The following is a 25609-nucleotide window of genomic DNA, read 5'->3' on the forward strand; positions in this document are numbered from 1 at the left end:
CGTTCATACTCGGCATAAAGAGAAAGTATCTATGGAAACTGTAGTATCAGTCTGATGTCAAACAACGCCCAGTGTTCCACATCAATATGAACACAGCATTAACTTCGTAGAAATTCTAAATATAGACAGAAAGCCTTCAGTGGGAGGCTTCGTTTGCTTCCTGCTGCAGGCAGTAAAACTGATGATGATGCTGTCAGTAAGTTGTAATGGAAACTGATGGAAGCGATAAAGGTTTCTCTATCTGACTCTTCATGAGGCGTGTTTACTGCTGCACTGTCGGATTCTACAGAGATTCAACAAACAGATGAATAGCAGCTATTTACATGCTCCACTGTGTGTGTGTGTGCGTGTGTATTATGGGCTGTACCGCTCAGTCAACAACGTCAACATATTTCACATATCACATAGTTAATCATTGACCTGCTTCAGGAGGTTCAACCGCACCTTATGTTGTTCATCACGCCGCGTATGAAAGGTGTTATCAGTTACTTCTGCTATCGTGTTAATAGCCGATATGTATAAAGCTATGAAAACTGTGCTTTTATTTAAAGATTTATGTTAGTAGTATATACATTTATCTACACTGCTGCACTGTTTGTTAAATGTATTTTGTTTACTTCCTGTCTGTGCCCCCTGGTAGAGTTGTAAATTGTTTTGCACATCTGTGCAACAAGTGTTGACATTTACTGTATGGAGCTTAAAAGTGATCGGAGTACAAGCAAATTAATACAATTAAGCTTACAGTTATTTTGTGTGATTAGTTTTCACATACTTTTATTTATTTATTTTTAAACCATTTTTTTCTTTTTTTTTCTTGAGTACTTAACGAATAAAGGCATCGACCAATCACGTTGTGCGGAACAGACACATTCGAAACTTATAATGTTCATCAAGGCGGAGGCTCCATACTCCCAACTAAGACGGAAAACTTTATTACTCCTTTCAACCTTGACAAAGGCGAACAGACCAGATCTACGCCTTCTCTTCTTACCTTTCACAATAAAAGCCTTGGACATACACATTGCGTAACTCTTTACCAGAGGGAACTCAAATTCCCTCAGAGCAACAGTTTACCTCAGACAGCCTTCCAGACGCTGCTCTGGACCCTCTGCCTGTACGAGTCCATTCAAACCTTTATAGAAAAGTGTTGCCACTGTCTCAAATCTGCATCACCGCCGGTGTGATGAAAAATATTTGCAGGACAGAATTTTTGCATTATCACGTTGTTTATTCGTCACGTCTTCGGTGTGTAAAGGCCTCCTGACGGCAGCGGTTGCAACATACACATCTAAACTTTAAAACAACCTTTTCGAAGGCAACGTATCGGCTGCAGTGTGACAGACCTCCCTGATCCGTAGTTCTAGGGTTTTGTCACCAGCTTTGGATTAATATATTCTTGTCATTCTCTGGCTGCTGAAGAATGCACACAGAGCTTCAAATTCAGTTTTAATAATTAATTAATATAAAATAATAATAATTAATACAGAGACCCCAAAGCACCATTCATGGTAGTTCTCCATTGAACTACCATGAATACTGCAAAAAAAGAAGAAGATTACATTTGAACTTCTCAAAGATGGAAAGAACAGTGCATATGTGTGCCTTTCATCCCATTTGCACTTGCATTACTCTGAATTGTTGTTCAGATCAGTTCCACCAGTGGAGTGCCAGTAAACCAGTTTCAAACTGAAAGGAAACAAAGATGTGATCTGAACCCCACTCAGAGACCATTCCATTGATGGATTAGAGATCCCCCACACCAGCAGGTCAAACTCACCCTCATGCCGAGGACCAGGAAGCCTATCTCCTCCATCAGTGGGTATTTCCTGATCTGCTGCTCCCGCTTCTCCTGCGAGGCGAACGGATCGTAGCTCCGCCGGCCCAGCTTCACGTCCATGATGCACGGCTTGACGAAGCGCCGGGTCACGTCCTCCAGCTTCAGGTACAGGTCTGGAAACAGTGAGGATGTATGGAGGCAATGCTAGCTTGTTCATAGGAGACCGATGTTGGCCTTTTTAAAAAAAGAATATTGCTCATGACACGTTTGTTTTATGATTATGTGACTTCTTTGACTATTGACTGCATGACTTTATATCTTAGAAGAGGAAGAATTAACAGCTCATGGTATTCGGCTTTCATAGCTGGAATTGTACCAATACCATCTTTCCTGAGAGTGAATTTGAAGTTATTTTTCACTCTTCGTGCGTTCTACAAATGTCCAGCTAGGTGAGCGATCAGAGCCCCTGTGCAAGCCCTTGTGGTGCAGAAAAGATTGCGGTTTAGGTTCAAATAAGTATGTTTGTTATTAAAATAAGTTGACTGTTGGTTCACAAGCGACACAAACGGCAGTCTCCTGGGTGAAAGTCCTGTGTATGTTTGATCCCGCCATCCACCCAGACTTCTTCCTACACAGACTTTGTCGCTCTTCGTACCACGTCACCTGACTTGCTAAGAGGCAGCCCAGCATGTCGGGGCTCACGATGACGTGGGTCGTATATGAATTACGGTGCAGTACTTTTCGTAGGTCTAAGTACGAGCAGTGGATGAGAACAGCTTGCTGTACATAACAAGACATTGTAGGACAGGAACGCCAAACTGGGTAGGAAGTCTTTTTAGTGTTTCCATTAAATCTGGTGCTACAGTTATCTGGTTTGTCCCCACAGAACAAAAATCAACATTGTTTGTTTTGGACAAAATTGGGATTTTTGCCCCCCATTTATCAGTATTGACTTTAAAAATCCAGTATCGGTCGGGCTATATACCAGTATCCGATAGGACAAACCGGTTCACCTGACCTGCATGTATTCTGGACTTGGACTCTAGAGAGGTGGACACACACAGGTCAGTCTCTTACCATTGGGGCTGTCAGGAGAGGACCAGGTGCCGTAGTACTTGGGCAGATGGTTCTGGAGCTGCAGAAGGCATGGATCACAGCAGTCCTCTGCATACACCTAACACACACACACACACACACATTAACATACTCTACAGTACCTACATGTGGACACTGTATATTTAGTGTAGGGCTGCAACTAGTGATTATTTTCATTACGGTGTGCTTCACTCAATGAATTGTTGTTTCAAATGTCAGAAGTTACTGAAAAATATCCATCACAAGGAGTTACAATATATTGCGACACTGGAAGCGATTTAAGACTGCGATTTAAAAAAAAATCTAATTTTCAGAAAGAATGTCATCGTATGAAGAACACACTGCCAGAGGAATCTGCATCTGCCTTCATCTCAGTCCCTGTAACATCCAACATCCCAGCACGTTGAGAGGACACAACTCTTTGCAAATTAAAGAAAGTTTTGACTGAGTTCATCTTTGCGTGTGAACTATTCATTTAAAATCAATACAGAGTTTTTAGAATCGATACAGTACCACAAAACATAACATACAAACTTAGAAAACAGCAAGTTGTCTTACACCAATAAGCCTTAGTGCATGTTTTGTCTGACCAGCAGTTCTAAACTAAAAATATATTCCATTCATGATGATATTTTATTTTAGTTGAATCACTGAACAAATTAAAGGGGGGGGAGGGGGGAAGAGACAGGCTTCGTTCCTCTCACATTGGAGAAGAAAGAACCTTTTTTAGAACTGTGTTAGTTAGAGTAATGACGTCATGAATCAGGTATCAAAGATCTGCTGATGGACTCATGCATCATCAGCACTGACCCGGGGGATCTTCAGTAGAACGCCAATGCAATTATTCTTTTCCACCCTAATAAAAATAAAAACTATTCTGATGGAAAGTGAAAAATCTGAATGTCTCAGCATGAACATGATGAAAGTTCAGTACAACACACAGACGTACATTTGTGTGAAATGTGACCCGTTGTACAGTTGGTGGACTCCCAGCCCTGTTGGGATCCTTTTAGAGACACACCATGACTCACTCCTGTTTGTTTGAGAGTTGCTGAGACTGACAGTGCTACTAAGCTCCAAAGCAAATCTCTCACACACACGCACATACATAGACCCATGTGGAATGTCTGATATCTACGCTGATAACGAAGCATTTACATTTCTCCATGCATTCACATCCATTCAATATATTGCCACACTGTTAGCAAGGCGATATATTGCGATTTTTATAAATCTGTCTTTATGAAAAGTGAACACACTGCATTAAATCTGAGTAGAATGCAGTCAGGACAGTGGGATCTGCATTCTGTGGTCCGTCCCAATATTTGCGTACAAACTATAAATTACAAGTGGATACAGTGTGTGAGAGCATCGTGATGAAATGTGAAGATATTTGACCATATGCAATGTGATGCTGAACAATGAACTGAGAGATCAACTTGAATTGAAATGATTAGTCTATTAGTTGGTTGACAAAAAATAAATAATCGACAGCTATTTTGAATGTTTTGAAGTAACTCATCAGACAGTAATGCCTTCAATATGAAAGATGCTCTTTGTAAATGATTTGGATTTTGAACTGTTGATCAGAACAACTCAAAGAATTTGAAGATGTGCCTCTTCACTGTAATATATTTCAAAAAAGAAAATAACAGATTAATTATTCATAAATATAACTGAAGCTGTAATATATAAACCAAAGCCGAGGCAGCCAATGCACAGTGTAGCATTAGGTTATATTTACGCTCACTGGGCCTCATGCAAGAACCACTGGGACCAACAGAGCTGTTCTCTAGGACAACCTGCCGCGCTCATCAAGTTCCTCCTGTTTTGAATTTTATGGTACGAACACAATTTACGAGTGATGTAACAGGAGTCTGCTGCTATCCTATGTTTGTCACTAATGGATTGTATTACTTTGAAGCAATTATGAGATTAAAAATCTCTATATAAATTACACGTCATAATAATTATGTTGACATTCTCCTGTCGGACTCACATCCTAATGTCCTTCTATATGCATTCATGTAGACCAACAGTATCACCAGTCATTTAAATTGGCTGTAGATGCTGTTGTGCAACACTACAATATTAATATGAGCATCTTAAATCATCTGACCCTCTCCCATTGCAGTAATCCACGGCCTGGCTGTGGGGAGCTGGTTTTCATATGGAACCACTTCCTGTTTACTTCAGTGACAGTACGACGCTGAGGTGACACTAACAGGACTCCTCATTTGTCCCCGTCCTCGTCTTTAGCACGTCCCTTAATTCTGCTGACGCCGTTATTAATGATAAACTTTCCGTTATGCATCTCAGAGAGCAGGACTTCATCATAGCACATATGGGACGTTACGTGTAGACTTGTATGGTATTATTGGGGCGATGATTATGCTAATCTAGAACACACGCTCATTTATTCACATCCATCATGTTCCCGCTGGTCGTTTACATGGTTTAGTCAAAGTTAGGAGTGTTTACTGAATATAAAGACTCACCCGTACTCACAGAAAGGAAAAGAAAGTTAACAGTACGACAATGTTCTCGCATTAGGTGCATTGTTCTCATTGATATTTTGGACAATGAAGCACTTTCCTTGACTTTTCTGTTTGGCGACAGCTCATGCACTAAAGAAATGGTGAAGTTACAGAAGGTGTGTTGCATATTGTATCACTACAATCTTAATCTCACCTAGATTGTTGCCGGATTTATTCTTTCAAAAATGATTTGTAACACTTTATTCAATATACATAATAAAGCTAGTCAATATATAAACACTTGTTGTCATGTCTATAACCATTTTACAGGTGTTGATACTGTTGTAGAGGCTGTTACCGTGCTGTAAAACTGCATCTCTCGTGGACCTCTGGGCGGAGGCTGAAGCTGCTTCAGGACTGTTCCGTCTGGATGCTGCAAAATGCCTGCAACAAATACAAAGATGCCACTAAAAAAAAAATCAAGCGGTGAAGAATAAGAAGTAACAGCTGACAACAACGGTGATTTCAGGACCTATATACCTGAGCCCAGGACATTAGTACAGCACCACCCAACGCATGAGAAATACAGTTGTATTTACAACACCATATTTGGCTCTAACAGTCAGAAACATGATGTCTCTCTCTGCAAACATTTAGAGCTCCACGGCATGTGTGGAGTTACCGGTTACACCGGAAAAACAGCCCGACGCAATCCAGGAGGGATGGTTTGACTGACGGATACATTAATGTGGTGGTTTACCGCACGGCAAAAGGCACTGCACTGAGGTTTAGAACACTACGACACTCTCCAGCTGTGGAGGCACCGGGGTGATGACATCGTGTTGCTGGTACTGGTTCTCTACCTCATAACACTCAAACCATAGTGACCAGCCGTCCTTTGTGAAGAACTGACCGGCAGTCGTGAAGACAGTTGTAGCTTCATGCAGGTTAAATTGTTCCAAAGACCTGCCCCGCCTTCCACATGAACAATCACCATGCAGCAGCTCACAGGTGAGGACTACTGAGTCACACAGCAGACTTTCACCTTTGCCTTTCTGTCTTGCATCAGAGCCTGTAACTTCATTATGACCTAACTACACACACACACCAACAGAGACGTTATGGGGAGGAACAGAAAGGGTAGGGGGGAGTAAGCAGGATCACTTTCAGTCAGCAACAGTACAAGCTGAACAGGATTCCACTGCTTGTTCTGAAACTGTCCTGGAGACATTAGGGAACTGCTGGCTCAGTCTCAATACTGTGTCTATTCCACTTTTCCCTGCCTGTTAGTTTGCCTCGTTATGTTAATGATTGTTTCATTCCACATTACTGTATCACTGCTTCTCTAAAGGCCTCGTTCTCCTTGCATTGGGGGTGGAAGGACGAAATATTCGACAGAGTATATTAAAGACAAAGACACCAATGTAACCGGTTTGAGAAATGGGCAACCACTTTTTAACATATAAAAAAAATAAGGACTGCAAACAGCCAAATGTGCACCTAAAAATAAAAACATTTTCATTAATTGTTGTAATAATTGTAAACTTTGACAAACATCACAAACAAAGTGATTCAACTGACAAAGAACCAGATGAAAGTGAAGGACAAAGACAAAGGACATTTGTCCTGGGAGGCAAAGTGTCCCTCCGTCTTTGAGCTGAGATGTATACATGTCCCATTACTCAAAATATAAGATGGCTAAAAATGGCAAGCATTATTTCAGTGACAGCAACCAAATGTTGATGCCTGGTTGCCAGCCTGGCAAATACCTTTTCATGTCATTTTCCATTTGGAATATTTGGGGCATTAAGTAACTAGCAAATAAATGTTATGCAATATAGCTTTAGGGCTAATGATTGTTTTCATTATTGATAACTCAATCAATGATTGTTTGAATTTATCGATTGATTTTTTAGTTTATAGAATGTCACAATACTGTGAAGAATTCCCATCCGAGAGGCCGGGGTGATGAACAGTTAGTCCAAACCCCAAATATATTTATTTATATATTGCCTGGGACGGTAAAATACCTCGTTGGGCTAGTAAATCTAGCAACAAGTGGTAAGAAAGACTTCTACATATCGGCTTTTTCTGGAGCTGAAGACGGTGGAAGCTGAGGAGACATCTCACCTCCTTCTGAATAAATAAACGGGACAGTTAACTTTTGTCTTTTTTAGTTATTTGATAACGGCTAATAAATACAACAATTTGTATAAGGCAAAGTAAAAATTGTCTATGGGCAAACAATAAAAACAGAAACTGGTTAAACTGGAGAAGCTGGAACCAGGTAATGTGTGGAAACACTTTATATCTACGAATACAATGGAGACAGACATTAATAAGAAGAACTGAGGTATTTGGATCCAGGTGACTCTGCTAATGCAGAGTTCCAGGAAGTTCCCCGTGGTGAGGTACACACATTTTACATTTGGGCAAAAGAGAGTTGAGGTATCAAAACTGGTATCGGGAGAGAAAGCGGTGGATCGGTGCAACCTTCCTTTACTTCTTGGGACCAATATACAACAACGCATATTATAATGGTGAGACATTTCTAATTTTCTGTGAATCATGTAAACGATTAATCAACTTATCACTATAGCTCTCGCAAAGGTGATACATTACTGCGTTTTACTTCTGCTCCATTTGTGTTCACACTGACTGATTACCCTCAGAGGAAAATCATGCAGCATTTAACTGAACCTGGTGCGTTGATTTATGGTCCCTGGTGTCACAAGGAGCTCATGAAGTTATAACTGATTACCAGCATTACTAGTTGAGACTGAAACTGGAGCTCATATATCATTAAAAAAACACAACAGGCAGGAAACTTCTGCTTACAGTCCTGGTGAGCCTGTAATTCAACACAGGGAATGGAAGTAAATGTTGAACCACCACACCAAAGAAAACACGGTGTACACACTTCATCTAAATGGCTCATGTTAAAACAGGAACACTACAGCCAAATACAAACTGGTGGATAGACAGGTTTGTCCTGGCTGACTGCAGGTCACGGGGCACAGTGAGAATGCCTGCCCCACAACATAAATGTGTGTCATTCATCAAGGTTACTGACTGACCCATCTGAGAGCTACTGTGACTACCAGCAGCTGCCCAGTGTAACATGCACGATCACCTCAGCTCAGCTCAGCACCTCGTCTGATAGCACACAATGGAGGCTTTAATAATGTCAGTTGTCCTGTGTACATGAGTGACAGTGTGTGCCAGTGAAGACTAGAGGGAGACCGGGGATGTCATGGTTACAAATCCACAAATGATCTCAGATCAGATTTAGTGCAGGGAACCACGTGTGAAGTTGTAGTTATAGCTGTACAGTAGAGTACAGACAGAGTGAGAAACATAATCTGATTAATTAGTAATACAGGTGTAGGAATCCTAACTCAGCTAGGCATGCTGCTTCTTCTTGCATGGAAAAAATTCACCATGCCAAACTTATATCACAAAATCTCCTAATGTACTGCTCGTGCTGACAGCACTCATACCTGTCTTCCATAAATATCATCTTTCACTTCCAGCTAATTGATCTCCCCAAACTGTTGGTGGGTTATTTGTAGGCCGAATTGTCCGCTGAACCTAAACAATTCGTTATGTCAGTTGCATGTAGGTGGGACAAGCAACATTCAGTACCCAGGTCTTAATAATAAAAAAGTTATAACTGCAGGGAAGTAAGTACTTACCCACTGTATCCACTCCATACTTGTGACCCGCCACCTGATGTGACAGCGGGACGCAGCCGTTCAGATGAGCCGGGCCTTGTGGCCCAAGTGGCCGCTGACCGCACGTCTCCTTCGCGGGGTGGCCGCCGGTGAGCCGCGGGGTCAGGCTGACCCCAACAGCGCCTGAACTGGGGGTCAGCTCCAGTCTTCCGAGAGCTAGAGAGGATTCCATCATCACTTGACGATGACTTGTTGACATTTGCAAAAAAAAAAAAATATATATATATATATATAAAACTGTGTGTGAGGGGGGGACAATACGTCTTTGTCCAAGAAAAATATAAAATAAAAAAGTCAACGATATGACTATCGATTCACATACTGTTATTACGTAAGCACAAAATACAGTCCCGCACACAAATTGTTAGGACGTGAGGTTGAGAAGCCCTCATGGAAATAGTCCAGTCCAGACGAAACCAGCACAGCAGCTTCGGTCGTGTTCGCCGTCTTCGACCGCCAACAACAACCACACTGACGGACAGCAACACTGCCGTAATCCCCGCTGTGTCCGGTGGTGAAACAGGGCTCCCGACGCAGCGCTAAATCAATGATTTTCATATCTTAAAACAGAAGCATAAATACACCCTGGCCACATCCCACTTCCTACCAGGGTCAAAACAGCAGGACCGAGCACAACTTCCGCTCGCGGTTTCCAAAATAAAACGAAGGGCGACGTAGGTACCACGGTAATAATGAAGGCGGAGATCTCTGTTGCTATTCAAAAGCCGGCTGTCGTTTAAGCCAAGTGTCACGTCTCTGTCTAATCCCAAACATCGTTGTTTAATGTCAAAAACAAATATGTTTGGCACCTTTATTACGAAGGCAATGTCACCCAACGTCCGGTCTTATCTTGATCAAGTTCAGGTAGCCTGACGCAGCTCCACTTGCTCCAGAGATGTAAATACTGTTTTCTTCATGAAAAGGTGATGTTACGACACGCTCAAGAGTGATATCCAGTTCCAGTCAGCAAACAGAGAAGCAGACAGGGCGAATGGAGACAATACAATTGCATAGAGAGGATATTCCGTTCTGGTTTTGATTGCTAAGTCATCGATACTGTCCATTAGGCTGCTTAGCAAGCCCCTCCTCGCGTCACAATTCAGCACACCAGAGGGACATCACACTTGCTGTACAACCGCCTTCAGGACGAAGGGCTATCCGTTGAAGATGAGCACAAACACGATGCGTTGTCGTATTAAAATCCATGATATTAAAAGGGACCGACAGACTTCCCCTCAGCTGTAGATATCCAGGTCAGTGTAGGCGGCTACCTTACTACGTATCAAACAGCGCCCAAAGCCTCCCACACGTTTGCGACACTTTCCGTTACTGTCGCAAAACACGAGATACCTTCACGGCAACAGCAGCCGCCTTGATTTTATTGCGTTTTCCGTGCGGTGTAGTGCGTTTATGTGTGAAATAGATATTTCTATTTATTTGCTGAATGGGCTTACAGTTTTGAATCAAAAGACCTATTTGAACTATTTCAGGCTCGTTATTGCCGAACAGCGTTATCCCTTACCAGTGGTATACCACCATCATATCCCTAAATCATCAAGACCTTGTCCCAAATGACTCCTTCCTTTTAGAGGCATTAGCCTAAACAGATCTGTCAACACTTAGATCATTTTGACAGAATAGGTTCGCTGATGAATGAGAAAAAAAGTCTTTAATAGCATGTATCAATCATTTATAATTATTGTTACTTCAGTTATTAGAGTAAGAATCAAGGAAAAAAGATCTACAATTGTATTTTTTATTTATTTTCAAAAGGGATTGGGTAAATTGAAACCTCCTTCAATACAGATTGTTAACTTTAAGTGTAGTAGATGGAAAAATGGTATACTGACACATCTATTCATCAAGCATCTGTTGCCTGTCCCCCAATCATCATCGTTTAGAACAGGATGGTTTCCCCAACAATTTTGGTTTGACGATGTATTGTCACTGACATAGTTTTCTACATATGTTATTGATTAAGTTCTTTAACTGAAATCGTGTTACCTAGGAGTTACAAATAGTACATTTCAGACAGCAATTAGATCTTGGTTCAACGGTGATGCCATATCCCGACCAATATAAATATTTAGGCGTTATTTTAGGCATGAGCATGTGACTTTTATTAGCTGTAGTTTATTCGACAGCTAGAGTGCTGAGATCAGCACTGAGCAAAGTCCAACTTTGTCAGGATCTAGGACTACTTATACACAACTGTAATAATCGTGTTTGTGCACATTCAGATGATGCTTCTGACACTCGGGGGCTCGTGAACTTATAAATAATAACACAGTCAATGACAGAGCAATTCCATTGCTTTTGGGTATTGGAAAGTGTACAGCAGAACCAGAGGTGCTGTGGGAGGGAACCAGATGATAAAATGTGAATATGTCTAAACTGCTGAATTGAACCGGGACATTTAACATGAACAAACCTGGATTAGTGCACTAAAACCCTCCGTTGTGTTAATATTATAATTATTATGATTATTATAATTATTTTAATTGTTTGAATGTATCATAGAGTAACATAATGTTTTGTTACACTAACAGTGAGTTTCATGATGTTCTCTTACATCAGTAGAATATCATAGGCAGTGTGTGCTGTAGATAGCAAGTGCCATTCGAATGTCACACTTCTTTCTGAACTGGAACTGAATGCTATGAGGGATCGAGGATCTCGAGTACAAATGACCTGCAGATGAACATCATTTGTAGGGGATGTTTAAATCTTCTCAGCTGTCTGCCTCTGGTTTTGTCTTTGCTTCACACATTGTATTCGATGAGTGGACTTCCCGACCCTTCAATAATAAATTTGTTAGAATGAAAGACAACCTTTGCTTACAATAAAACCATCAGTGTCAATGGATAACAGTAGGGTACTGGAGTATTTCTTGAGTTCTCTCGGACCAAAAATGTCCTACAAAAATTCTGTTTGATTGAAATACGACTGTGCACAAAGTAACGGAATGCATGAAATAAATGATCTGAGGGCAAATGAACCCTCCTGAGAAAAGCTCCGTCATATAAGATTTCCAGACAGGTCCATGTCTCTAATTGCAATGACAATTAAACTTATCTGTTATAAAGTTCATGATATCGCTCCTATTGGCCCAAAGTCCCATAAACACAAATACTGGAACAGTAAACAGATTACAGCTCTGTTTACACCAGAATGAAGTGTTGTCCAGTCCGTTCTCCTGCTCATAACAACATAATGATTGTGTTTATGCTGTAGGCCTACATCTGCATTACATCATGTACGAATACAATCACTACTCTGATTGGGCTCGTGATTTCTGTCTGTATTATATCATTTGAACATAGAGGCTCAGACCTCAATGTGCTATGTTCTTCATATTATCTTTGTTAAAGTCAATAATCACCCCTTCGTTTCCCAGTCCAGTATGAACTGATGTGTGGAAAACTGACTGATTACAGTTTTCTTTGATTGCTAACATGCATTAGTCAAAACTGAAGTCACATTGTCAAAACTCTTCACACAGTCAGTGAAACAGAAGTCCATGTGGACCAAACTCTGAATCGCTTTTCATTGCTCTCACACAAAATTCATTCGACCACATGTTCCAAAATCCATGAACTCTTTTGTCATTCACACTCCACCACCTGCAGAACACATTATATTTGCAGCATATTTTTCAAATGCTAACACACTGTTTTCAAAACTGTTAATAACACGTTAAAAACAGAATACTAGCTACTGGTACAAGTCCCACTGATACATGCATTAGGTACAAGTGAAGATGTCAGATTAAGGGGAATAATAATAATAATAATAATAATGATAATAATAATAATAATGATAATGATAATAATGGGAAGTCAGAAAATATTTTATACTTAACTACCAGGCATGGCGTAGTTTTTACAACAGGTCTGCTCAGTTTTGGATGCAAGTGGAAATTGTTGATAAGTAAACCGTTACAAAAATACTTTTTCATTTATGAAATGTCCAATGTAGTTTGTAGTACATGGCCATTTTGAAACAAATCTCAACAGACTTATGAAGTGCTACAGAACTCATTAACCTCCTTCCCCCAAATGTCCAGCTTTGTTGCTCAGTAGGTCATACTCTACCCAGTAATGTTAGAATATGCATCTGTTCATGATAATATACCTGCAGTATAAATGATCCCAGACTCTTATACATATTCCCTAATTGTTGGAATGCTGTTAAGCATTCCAACTATTGTTCTTCAAATCTTTATACTTCTTCTTATTGTTGGAATGCTGTTAAGCATTCCAACTATTGTTCTTCAAATCTTTATTCTTCCTTATTGTTGGAATGCTGTTAAGCATTCCAACTATTGTTATCCTGTTTCTTTATTGTTGGAATGCTGTTAAGCATTCCAACTATTGTTATCCTGTTTCTTTATTGTTGGAATGCTGTTAAGCATTCCAACTATTGTTATCCTGTTTCTTTATTCTTCTTTATTTTATTTTTATTTTTATTTTTATAATTATATTTCTTCCGTACGCTTTTTGAAACTCTTCTGCTCCTTCATATTTTAAGCTACAGAAACCGTTCAACTATCAAAATGTTCAGCTCTTTCAGCAGAGGGGTGCTATGACTTTTCATATTTCTAACCTTTAAACTTTATGAATTATTAAGCTTTTTGCAATTTTTTTTTTGAATGGGTTTCTATGGAGAAAATGTTCAAATCCTCTTCAACTTTCAAATCCTTCTACTTCCTCATACTTTCAGCTACAGACACCATTTAAACTTTAAAATGTTGAGAAGATCCTGATCTATTGACGCATTATTCAGCTTTTTGATATCTTTTATACTTTTTGAACTGCAGCAGTTTAACTTTTATGATTTTTTCAGCCCTTTTCTGCTTTTATAATGGGTGTGTATTGCGCAGCTTAGAGTGCGTGATGTCACCGCTAGAGTGAAGAGCAGCTTGAGATTCTTGTGAAAGAAAGATTTGTGTTTTGCCACTGTGTCCACAATCTTCACTCTTCATGCATAATTTCTGGATGTAGAAGTAGCTAATCTTGTCCTTGTCGTAGACAATTGACTGTGGAACTTTCTGCTCCATAGAGACCAATGTTAAATTTTGCTTCAAAAACATCTTCCACAGAACACGGTACCCCATTTCTAAATCGCCAGTTCAGCCACATTTTTTACACTACAGACACAATTTTTACAGGATCTGTTCTTCAACTCATCCTTCCTCTCATTTATTAATATCGGAGCAATAGGAGCTACGGTTATGGGAGTTTTGAGGATTTGTTTGAGAGGTGTTTCTCTGTTTTATCTCCATGAAAAGGCTGAAAGGACACAGGTGTTCATGATTAAGCTAATTAGTGATGTTGATAAACACAGAGAGGCACTGGCACATGCACATACACTCCTCCCCCTCTCTCTCTGTGTGTGTCTCTCTCTCTCTCTGTGTGTGTCTCTCTCTCATACAGTTATTCAGGTCTTGGAGACTTTTAGAGGACCCCCCCCCCCCCCCCACACACACACACACACACACCCCATTTCAAAATACAACCCCCAAAGAGTGAATTCTAACTGAAATGCTTGTGATGAAGCCTGGCATTTAATAACCTCTGTTTGTGTGTCAAACATTATGATTATGTCTCCTCTCCCCCTCACCCCCCCCCCCCCCACCCCCCACCCAGCCCCACCCTTTCAAAATAAAAGCCCCATGGTTTAACTGTATTTAAACAAGCTCAAAATTAGGCTTTTTTGTTAAAAAAATGAATGCTCTTACTAATACTGCGACAACTACTACTGCTGCTGCTAATATAGTATTACTACTACTGCTACTACTACTACTTCTACTATTACTGCTACCATCAATATTATTACTACCACCCCTGCTATTACTTATACTACAACTGCTACTACTACTACTACTGCTATTCATGCTACTAAAAGTAGTAATACTACTACAGCTATTAGTACGACTGCTACTAGTACTACTACTACTACTGCTACTTCTTCTACTGCCATTACTACTTCTACTACTGTTATATTAAATACTACGACCAATACTACAGCTATTACTATGACTACTGATACTACTTCTTCTACTACTTCTAATTACTAATAATTCTACTACGAATAATACTTCTACTACAACTACAACTTCTACTACTACTACAAATATCACTACTGCTACTACTAGTACTTATTCTAATGCTACTAATACTTCTACTAATAATACTTCTACTACAACTTCTACTACTACAAATATCACCACTGATGACATTTTTTAAGCCACAGAAACCATTTGAATATCAAAATGTTCAGCTCTTTCAGGAGAGGGGTGATATGAATTTTCATATTTGTAATCTTTAAATTCTTTGAATTATTAAGCTATTTGCAATTTTCTTTTGAATGGGATCTCTATGGAGAAAATCTTCAAATCCTGTTAAACTTCTTCAACTTTCAAAGCCTTCTTCTTCTCATACTTTCAGCTACATATGACTTCATATTTGTAATCTTTCAACTTTTTGCAATTTTTTTTAAATTGGATATCTATTTTCAGCAATGTTTTTGAGATTCATTTCAGCTTTCAGCATTCCAACGCATTTTCAGCAGGAAATGCATTTTCTAGTTCTTCTTTATTTTATTTTTATTTTTATTTTTATAATTATATTTCTTCCGTACGCTTTTTGAAACTCTTCTGCTCCTTCATATTTTAAGCTACAGAAACCGTTCAACTATCAAAATGTTCAGCTCTTTCAGCAGAGGGGTGCTATGACTTTTCATATTTCTAACCTTTAAACTTTATGAATTATTAAGCTTTTTGCAATTTTTTTTTTGAATGGGTTTCAATGGAGAAAATGTTCAAATCCTCTTCAACTTTCAAATCCTTCTACTTCCTCATACTTTCAGCTACAGACACCATTTAAACTTTAAAATGTTGAGAAAACCCTGATCTATTGCTGCATTATTCAGCTTTTTGATATCTTTTATACTTTTTGAACTGCAGCAGTTTAACTTTTATGATTTTTTCAGCCCTTTTCTGCTTTTATAATGGGTGTGTATTGCGCAGCTTAGAGTGCGTGATGTCACCGCTAGAGTGAAGAGCAGCTTGAGATTCTTGTGAAAAAAAGATTTGTCTTTTGCCACTGTGTCCACAATCTTCACTCTTCATGCATAATTTCTGGATGTAGAAGTAGCTAATCTTGTCCTTGTCGTAGACAAATGACTGTGGAATCCCACAGATTTACACATTTGACACAGAAGCCTGTAATTGAGAGGAAAACCAACTTTCTGCTCCATAGAGACCAATGTTAAATTTTGCTTCAAAAACATCTTCCACAGAACACGGTACCCCCATTTCTAAATCGCCAGTTCAGCCACATTTTTTACACTACAGACACAATTTTTACAGGATCTGTTCTTCAACTCATCCTTCCTCTCATTTATTAATATCAGAGCAATAGGAGCTACGGTTATGGGAGTTTTGAGGATTTGTTTGAGAGGTGTTTCCCTGTTTAATCTCCATGAAAAGGCGGCAAGGACACAGGTGTTTCTGATGAAGCTCATTAGTGATGTTGATAAACACACAGACTCAGACACACGCACACTCCTCTCTCTCTCTCTCTCTCTGTATGTCTCTCTCCCTCTATCTCTGTATGTCTCTCTCTCTGTATCTCTCATACAGTCATTCAGGTCTTACAGCTTTTTACAGGACTCCCCTCCCCCCACTCCATTTTAAAATAAAAGCCCCACAGAGTGAATTCTAACTGGAATGCTTGTGATGAAGCCTGTCATTTAATAACCTCTGTATGTGTGTTTCATACTTTCTGATTCTGTCTCCTCCTCCTCTCTCCCCCACCCAGCCCCACCCTTTCAAAATAAAAGCCCCATGGATTAACTGTATGTAAACATTAAGCTCAAAATTAGACTTTTTCAAATACTGCCATTACTATTACTACTACTACTGTTATATTATATACTACGACCACTACTACAGCTATTACTACTACTACTTCTACTACTTTTTCTAAATACTAATACTTCTACTACTAATGATACTTCTACTACAACTACAACTTCTACGACTACTATTACAAATATCACTACTGCTACTACTTATTATAATGCTACCAATACTTCCACTACTAATAATACTTCTACTACAACTACAACTTCTAGTACTACTTCTACAAATATCACTACTGCTGACATTTTTTAAGCCACAGAAACCATTCGAATATCAAAATGTTCAGCTCTTTCAGGAGAGGGGTGATATGACTTTTCATATTTGTAATCTTTAAATTCTTTGAATTATTAAGCTATTTGCAATTTTCTTTTGAATGGGATCTCTATGGAGAAAATCTTCAAATCCTGTTAAACTTCTTCAACTTTCAAAGCCTTCTTCTCATACTTTCAGCTACATATGACTTCATATTTGTAATCTTTCAACTTTTTGAATTATTAAGCTTTTTGCAATTTTTTTTAAATTGGATATCTATTTTCAGCAATGTTTTTGAGATTCATTTCAGCTTTCAGCATTCCAACGCATTTTCAGCAGGAAATGCATTTTCTAGTTCTTCCTTATATTATTATATTTCTTCCATACACTTTTTGAAACTCTTCTGCTCCTTCATATTTTAAGCTACAGAAACCGTTCAACTATCAAAATGTTCAGCTCTTTCAGCAGAGGGGTGCTATGACTTTTCATATTTCTAACCTTTAAACTTTATGAATTATTAAGCTTTTTGCAATTTTTTTTTGAATGGGTTTCTATGGAGAAAATGTTCAAATCCTCTTCAACTTTCAAATCCTTCTACTTCCTCATACTTTCAGCTACAGACACCATTTAAACTTTAAAATGTTGAGAAAACCCTGATCTATTGCTGCATTATTCAGCTTTTTGATATCTTTTATACTTTTTGAACTGCAGCAGTTTAACTTTTATGATTTTTTCAGCCCTTTTCTGCTTTTATAATGGGTGTGTATTGCGCAGCTTAGAGTGCGTGATGTCACCGCTAGAGTGAAGAGCAGCTTCAGATTCTTGTGAAAAAAAGATTTGTCCTTTGCCACTGTGTCCACAATCTTCACTCTTCATGCATAATTTCTGGATGTAGAAGTAGCTAATCTTGTCCTTGTCGTAGACAAATGACTGTGGAATCCCACAGATTTACACATTTGACACAGAAGCCTGTAATTGAGAGGAAAACCAACTTTCTGCTCCATAGAGACCAATGTTAAATTTTGCTTCAAAAACATCTTCCACAGAACACGGTACCCCCATTTCTAAATCGCCAGTTCAGCCACATTTTTTACACTACAGACACAAGTTTTACAGGATCTGTTCTTCAACTCATCCTTCCTCTCATTTATTAATATCAGAGCAATAGGAGCTACGGTTATGGGAGTTTTGAGGATTTGTTTGAGAGGTGTTTCCCTGTTTAATCTCCATGAAAAGGCGGCAAGGACACAGGTGTTTCTGATGAAGCTCATTAGTGATGTTGATAAACACACAGACTCACAGACACACACGCACTCCTCTCTCTCTCTGTGTCTCTCTCTCTCTCTGTGTCTCTCATACAGTCATTCAGGTCTTAGAGCTTTTTTACAGGACCCCCCCCCCCCACACACACACACACACCATTTTAAAATAAAAGCCGCACACACATGATTTAGAGATATACGTGATGCAGCTCAGCCAATCAAATATGGGTATTCTGATAAGTTTCCTGATTCGAGTGACATTTACACACACCGCGACACAAGAGGGAGAGACGAGGAAAGACATGGCAGAGCAGGACAATAGTCATGTAAGCTGTAAATGATAAAACATAGGATAATCTCCAAATGAGAAAGATTGCCAGAGAGATCAGAGTCTCACTCTCTCTCTCTCTCTCTCTCTCTCTCTCTCTCTCTCTCTCTCTCATACAGTCATTCAGGTCTTAGAGATTTTAAGAGGACTCCCCCCCCCACAGACACACACCCCATTTTAAAGTAAAGGCCCCACAAAATTAATTCTAACTTAAATGCTTGTGATGAAGCCTGTCATTTAATAACCTGTTTATGTTTATCTAACATTATGATTATGTCTCCTCCCCCCCCCGCCCACACCCCATTTCAAAATAAAAGCCCCACAGAGTGAATTCTAACTGAAATGCTTGTGATGAAGCCTGTCATTTAATAACCTCTGTTTATGTGTCAAACATTATGATTATGTCTCCTCTCCCCCCCACCCAGCCCCACCCTTTCAAAATAAAAGCCCCATGGATTAACTGTATGTAAACATTAAGCTCAAAATTAGACTTTTTCAAATACTGCCATTACTATTACTACTACTGTTATATTATATACTACGACCACTACTACAGCTATTACTACTTCTACTTCTACTACTTCTTCTAAATACTAATACTTTTACTAAACTTTTTTTAAACTTTATGAATTATTAAGCTTTTTGCAATTTTTTTTTTTGAATGGGTTCCTATGGAGAAAATGTTCAAATCATCTTCAACTTTCAAATCCTTCTACTTCCTCATACTTTCAGCTACAGACACCATTTCAACTTTAAAATGTTGAGAAAATCCTGATCTATTGCCGCATTATTCAGCTTTTTGATATCTTTTATACTTTTTGAACTGTCCCATTTTAACTTTTATGATTTTCTCACTCCTTTTCTGACTTTATAATGGGTGTGTATTGCGCAGCTTAGAGTGCGTGATGTCACCGCTAGAGTGAAGAGCAGCTTGAGATTCTTGTGAAAAAAACATTTGTCTTTTGCCACTGTGTCCACAATATTCACTCTTCATGCATAATTTCTGGATGTAGAAGTAGCTAATCTTGTCCTTGTCGTAGACAAATGACTGTGGAATCCCACAGATTTACACATTTGACACAGAAGCCTGTAATTGAGAGGAAAACCAACTTTCTGCTCCATAGAGACCAATGTTAAATTTTGCTTCAAAAACATCTTCCACAGAACACGGGACCCCATTTCTAAATCGCCAGTTCAGCCACATTTTTTACACTACAGACACAATTTTTACAGGATCTGTTCAACTCATCCTTCCTCTCATTTATTAATATCTGAGCAATAGGAGCTACGGTTATGGGAGTTTTGAGGATTTGTTTGAGAGGTGTTTCCCTGTTTAATCTCCATGAAAAGGCTGCAAGGACACAGGTGTTTCTGATTAAGCTCATTAGTGATGTTGATAAACACACAGACTCACAGACACACACGCGCTCCTCTCTCTCTCTCTCTCTCTCTCTCTCTCTCTGTCTCTCTCTCTCATACAGTCATTCAGGTCTTAGAGCTTTTTTACAGGACCCCCCCCCCCCCCCCCCCCCACACACACACACCCCATTTTAAAATAAAAGCCGCACACACATGATTTAGAGATATACGTGATGCAGCTCAGCCAATCAAATATGGGTATTCTGATAAGTTTCCTGATTCGAGTGACATTTACACACCGCGACACAAGAGGGAGAGACAAGGAAAGACATGGCAGAGCAGGACAATAGTCATGTAAGCTGTAAATGATAAAACATAGGATAATCTCCAAATGAGAAAGATTGCCAGAGAAATCAGAGTCTCTCTATCTCTCTCTCTCTCTCTCTCATACAGTCATTCAGGTCTTAGAGATTTTAAGAGAACTCCCCCCCCCCCCCCCCCTCACACACACACCCCATTTTAAAGTAAAGGCCCCACAAAATTAATTCTAACTTAAATGCTTGTGATGAAGCCTGTCATTTAATAACCTGTTTATGTTTATCTAACATTATGATTATGTCTCCTCCCCCCCCCCCGCCCACACCCCATTTCAAAATAAAAGCCCCAAAGAGTGAATTCTAACTGAAATGCTTATGATGAAGCCTGTCATTTAATAACCTGTTTGTGTTTATCTAACATTATGAGTCCATCTCCTCTCCCCTTCTCTCCCCCCCACACCCCATTTCAAAATAAAAGCTCCACAGAGTGAATTCTAACTGAAATGCTTGTGATGAAGCCTGTCATTTAATAACCTGTTTGTGTTAATCTAACAATATGAGTCCATCTCCTCTCCCCTTCTCCCCCCCCCACACCCCATTTCAAAATAAAAGCTCCACAGAGTGAAATATAACTGAAATGCTTGTGATGAAGCTTGTCATTTAATAACCTCTGTTTATGTGTCAAACATTATGATTGTCTCCTCTCCCCCACCCAGCCCCACCCTTTCAAAATAAAAGCCTCATGGATTAACTGTATTTAAACATTAAGCTGAAAATTAGGCTTTTTTTGAAGTAATGACTGCTCTTACTAATACTGCGACAACTACTACTATTGCTGCTAATATTTCTAGTATTACTACTACTACTGCTACTACTACTACTTCTACTACAACTTTTGCTGTTGCTACGATTACTACTGCTATTACTGCTACCATCAATATTATTACTACCACTACTGCTATTACTACCACTACTACTATTACTTATACTACAACTGCTATTCATGCTTCTACCAGTACTAATACTACTACAGCTATTAGTACGACTGCTACTAGTACTACTACTACTGCTATTACTGCTACTTCAAATACTGCCATTACTATTACTACTACTACTACTTATACTACTACTGTTATATTAAATACTACGACCACTACTACAGCTATTACTACTACTACCGATACTACTACTAATGATACTTCTACTACAACTACAACTTATAGTACTACTAATACTACAAATATCACTACTGCTGACATTTTTTAAGCCACAGAAACCGTTCAAATATCAAAATGTTCAGCTCTTTCAGGAGAGGGGTGCTTTGACTTTTCATATTTGTAATCTTTTAACTTTTTGAAATATTAAGCTATTTGCAATTTTCTTTTGAATGAGATCTCTATGGAGAAAATCTTCAAATCCTGTTAAACTTCTTCAACTTTCAAAGCCTTCTTCTCATACTTTCAGCTACATATGACTTCATATTTGTAATCTTTCAACTTTTTGAATTATTAAGCTTTTTGCAATTTTTTTTAAATTGGATATCTATTTTCAGCAATGTTTTTGAGATTCATTTCAGCTTTCAGCATTCCAACGCATTTTCAGCAGGAAATGCATTTTCTAGTTTTTATATTTCTTCCGTACGCTTTTTGAAACTCTTCTGCTCCTTCATATTTTAAGCTACAGAAACCGTTCAACTATCAAAATGTTCAGCTCTTTCAGCAGAGGGGTGCTATGACTTTTCATATTTCTAACCTTTAAACTTTATGAATTATTAAGCTTTTTGCAATTTTTTTTTTGAATGGGTTTCTATGGAGAAAATGTTCAAATCCTCTTCAACTTTCAAATCCTTCTACTTCCTCATACTTTCAGCTACAGACACCATTTCAACTTTAAAATGTTGAGAAAACCCTGATCTATTGCCGCATTATTCAGCTTTTTGATATCTTTTATACTTTTTGAACTGCAGCAGTTTAACTTTTATGATTTTTTCAGTCCTTTTCTGACTTTATAATGGGTGTGTATTGCGCAGCTTAGAGTGCGTGATGTCACCGCTAGAGTGAAGAGCAGCTTGAGATTCTTGTGAAAAAAACATTTGTATTTTGCCACTGTGTCCACAATCTTCACTCTTCATGCATAATTTCTGGATGTAGAAGTAGCTAATCTTGTCCTTGTCGTAGACAAATGACTGTGGAATCCCACAGATTTACACATTTGGCACAGAAGCCTGTAATTGAGAGGAAAACCAACTTTCTGCTCCATAGAGACCAATGTTAAATTTTGCTTCAAAAACATCTTCCACAGAACACGGTACCCCATTTCTAAATCGCCAGTTCAGCCACATTTGTTAAACTACAGACACAATTTTAACAGGATCTGTTCTTCAACTCATCCTTCCTCTCATTTATTAATATCGGAGCAATAGGAGCTACGGTTATGGGAGTTTTGAGGATTTGTTTGAGAGGTGTTTCCCTGTTTAATCTCCATGAAAAGGCTGCAAGGACACAGGTGTTTCTGATTAAGCTCATTAGTGATGTTGATAAACACAGACTCACAGACACACACGCACTCCTCTCTCTCTCTCTCTCTGTGTGTCTCTCTCTCTGTGTGTGTGTCTCTCTCTCTCTGTGTCTCTCTCTCATACAGTCATTCAGGTTCTTAGAGATCTTTAGAGGATCCCCCCCCACACACACACACCCCATTTTAAAATAAAAGCCCCACAGAATGAATTCTAACTGAAATGCTTATGATGAAGCCTGACATTTAATAACCTGTTTGTGTTTATCTAACATTATGAGTCCATCTCTTCCCCCCCCCCACACCCCATTTCAAAATAAAAGCCCCACAGAGTGAATTCTAACTGAAATGCTTGTGATGAAGCCTGTCATTTAATAACCTGTTTGTGTTAATCTAACAATATGAGTCCATCTCCTCTCCCCTTCCCCACCCAGCCCCACCCTTTCAAAAATAAAAGCCCCATGGATTAACTGTATGTAAACATTAAGCTCAAAATTTGACTTTTTCAAATACTGCCATTACTATTACTACTACTACTACTGTTATATTATATACTATGACCACTACTACAGCTATTACTACTACTACTTCTACTACTTCTTCTAAATACTAATACTTCTACTACTAATGATACTTCTACTACAACTACAACTTCTACTACTACTACTACAAATATCACTACTGCTGACATTTTTTAAGCCACAGAAACCATTCGAATATCAAAATGTTCAGCTCTTTCAGGAGAGGGGTGATATTACTTTTCATATTTGTAATCTTTAAATTCTTTGAATTATTAAGCTATTTGCAATTTTCTTTTGAATGGGATCTCTATGGAGAAAATCTTCAAATCCTGTTAAACTTCTTCAACTTTCAGCTACATATGACTTCATATTTGTAATCTTTCAACTTTTTGAATTATTAAGCTTTTTGCAATTTTTTTAAAATTGGATATCTATTTTCAGCAATGTTTTTGAGATTCATTTCAGCTTTCAGCATTCCAACGCATTTTCAGCAGGAAATGCATTTTCTAGTTACACATCTTATTCCCTTGTACCTCCAGGTACAGTATGCATCGGTACGTACTGCACTGGAAACACAGTTGGGAACAAGCTGCATGTGGCAGGACGTCTTCTAAAGCCTTAACCAAAGTATTTATTTCACAATGTAATCTGACTAGCTTTTTTTGAAGCTTTCAACCACATCTCATGAGCTTCATAAGCGGATGGAGTATGCTCAGTTATCAAGTATAAAACGTACTTGTTAGTGGGCTGTGCCAAAATGAATTACCATAATTATTTCTGAGGAAGGATGTCCTGCTTGATTATTTATACCTGGCACTTTTTACATGTACACACTCATCCTTAAGTGTGTTATATTGAACATGAATGCTTATAATGACAATTAGGTTTACAGAAGAATTTAGTTGTCAAAGGGATTTTCATCTCTTTTTTTGTATTTTCTCCCCGTCTGCTCGTTCCCCTGCAATCTCTCCTGCCATCTCAGAGCCTACCACTCCCTCCTGCCCTCCTGACCTGCAGTAAATTCCTGTTCCTCATCACCTGACAGCCCCACCCACCTGCTCACCTGTTCCCTCCTCCCACAGCCTTGCAGTGTAAACAGTATATTGGCTCATTTCCACCTGTTCCCTGTCAGATCATATTGTTTTTGTTCCTCATGTCTCAGTTCCACTGCATGGTTCGGCTCGACCCCACTCACTTTGGCACCAGGTCCATTTTCTCTGTTTGGCTTTCCGCTGCGAATATCACCCTCAGTCCCCACCACAGGGACTGCCGTGACATCATCTTCAATGCCACACTCGTTGGATCCTTTCATCGGCAACCAAGCAGAGGAGGTCTTGCTCTTTGTCCATCGTGTGCCTTACTCATTGCTAGTTTGATGTTCTCCATGTGTCTTTTCTCAGGTCAAATTATTTGAATGTGACCGATGATCTGTGTAGGGTGGATGAATGGATATTTGTGATCATGGAAAGGATATTTTTGTTATTGGCCCTTATCTGAAAACTCTTGTTTCAGATTACAGGGAGGTAGCACAGCAGAGCAACTCTTATAGGTGCTTCTGAAAATCATCAATTTAGAGTGACTCGTATGTTTTTCGGCATCATGGAAACACTTCTAATGTTCATAAACTGCACCAGCTGTTGGAAGACAAGCACAACTGCACTTATAAACTACAGGTGTTTTTGCAAATCATGTATACTTTGAAAAAAATGAATGGCCCGTTTAATGCTGCATTCAAGTTATTTGGGGAAAGTAGTACAATTAAATAGAAAAAAGAAGCTTAGATTTCAGCTGTTGTCTTCCATCCATACCATGTTTCATCTGTTAACAATCATCACCTTAGGATGTAATAGTAGGCTATTGTGGAAACAATAAAGCCTCCATCAGCTTCCTTGGAATATGCTTACTTTTATGAGATGGGCCTGTATTAAGTACATAACAGGTATTAAACGTGTGGATGTGCATGTAACTTATAATAAATGAGAGAAAATATAGGTTAATGGAAAATTCCTCAATATGTATGATGTATTCTAAATCAACACTGACTGG

General features: G+C 38.9%; 1 protein-coding gene and 1 long non-coding RNA gene across 2 annotated transcripts in view; one reads left to right on the plus strand and one right to left on the minus strand.

Annotated features, from left to right (window-relative positions):
* Nucleotides 1-10404, minus strand: part of ipmkb (inositol polyphosphate multikinase b) — a 23109-nt gene extending 12705 nt beyond the window's left edge. The window contains exons 1-4 of the mRNA XM_076092979.1: nt 9045-10404; nt 5708-5793; nt 2855-2951; nt 1778-1950 (exon numbers count right to left, since the gene is read on the minus strand). Coding sequence (XP_075949094.1) covers nt 1778-1950; nt 2855-2951; nt 5708-5793; nt 9045-9282 — 594 coding nt within the window. The 5' untranslated portion in view covers nt 9283-10404. The remainder of the gene's footprint in view (nt 1-1777; nt 1951-2854; nt 2952-5707; nt 5794-9044) is intronic.
* LOC142951444 (uncharacterized) lies at nt 9942-25451 on the plus strand. Its single transcript, XR_012954574.1, has 2 exons — nt 9942-10006; nt 24726-25451. It is a non-coding gene; the product is annotated as an uncharacterized LOC142951444 (long non-coding RNA).
* The last annotated feature ends 158 nt before the right edge of the window (nt 25452-25609 follow it).

The sequence above is a fragment of the Anarhichas minor genome, unplaced genomic scaffold (assembly GCF_050575085.1).
Source record: "Anarhichas minor isolate MPS153535 unplaced genomic scaffold, ASM5057508v1 ptg000017l, whole genome shotgun sequence".
Taxonomy (NCBI): domain Eukaryota; kingdom Metazoa; phylum Chordata; class Actinopteri; order Perciformes; family Anarhichadidae; genus Anarhichas; species Anarhichas minor.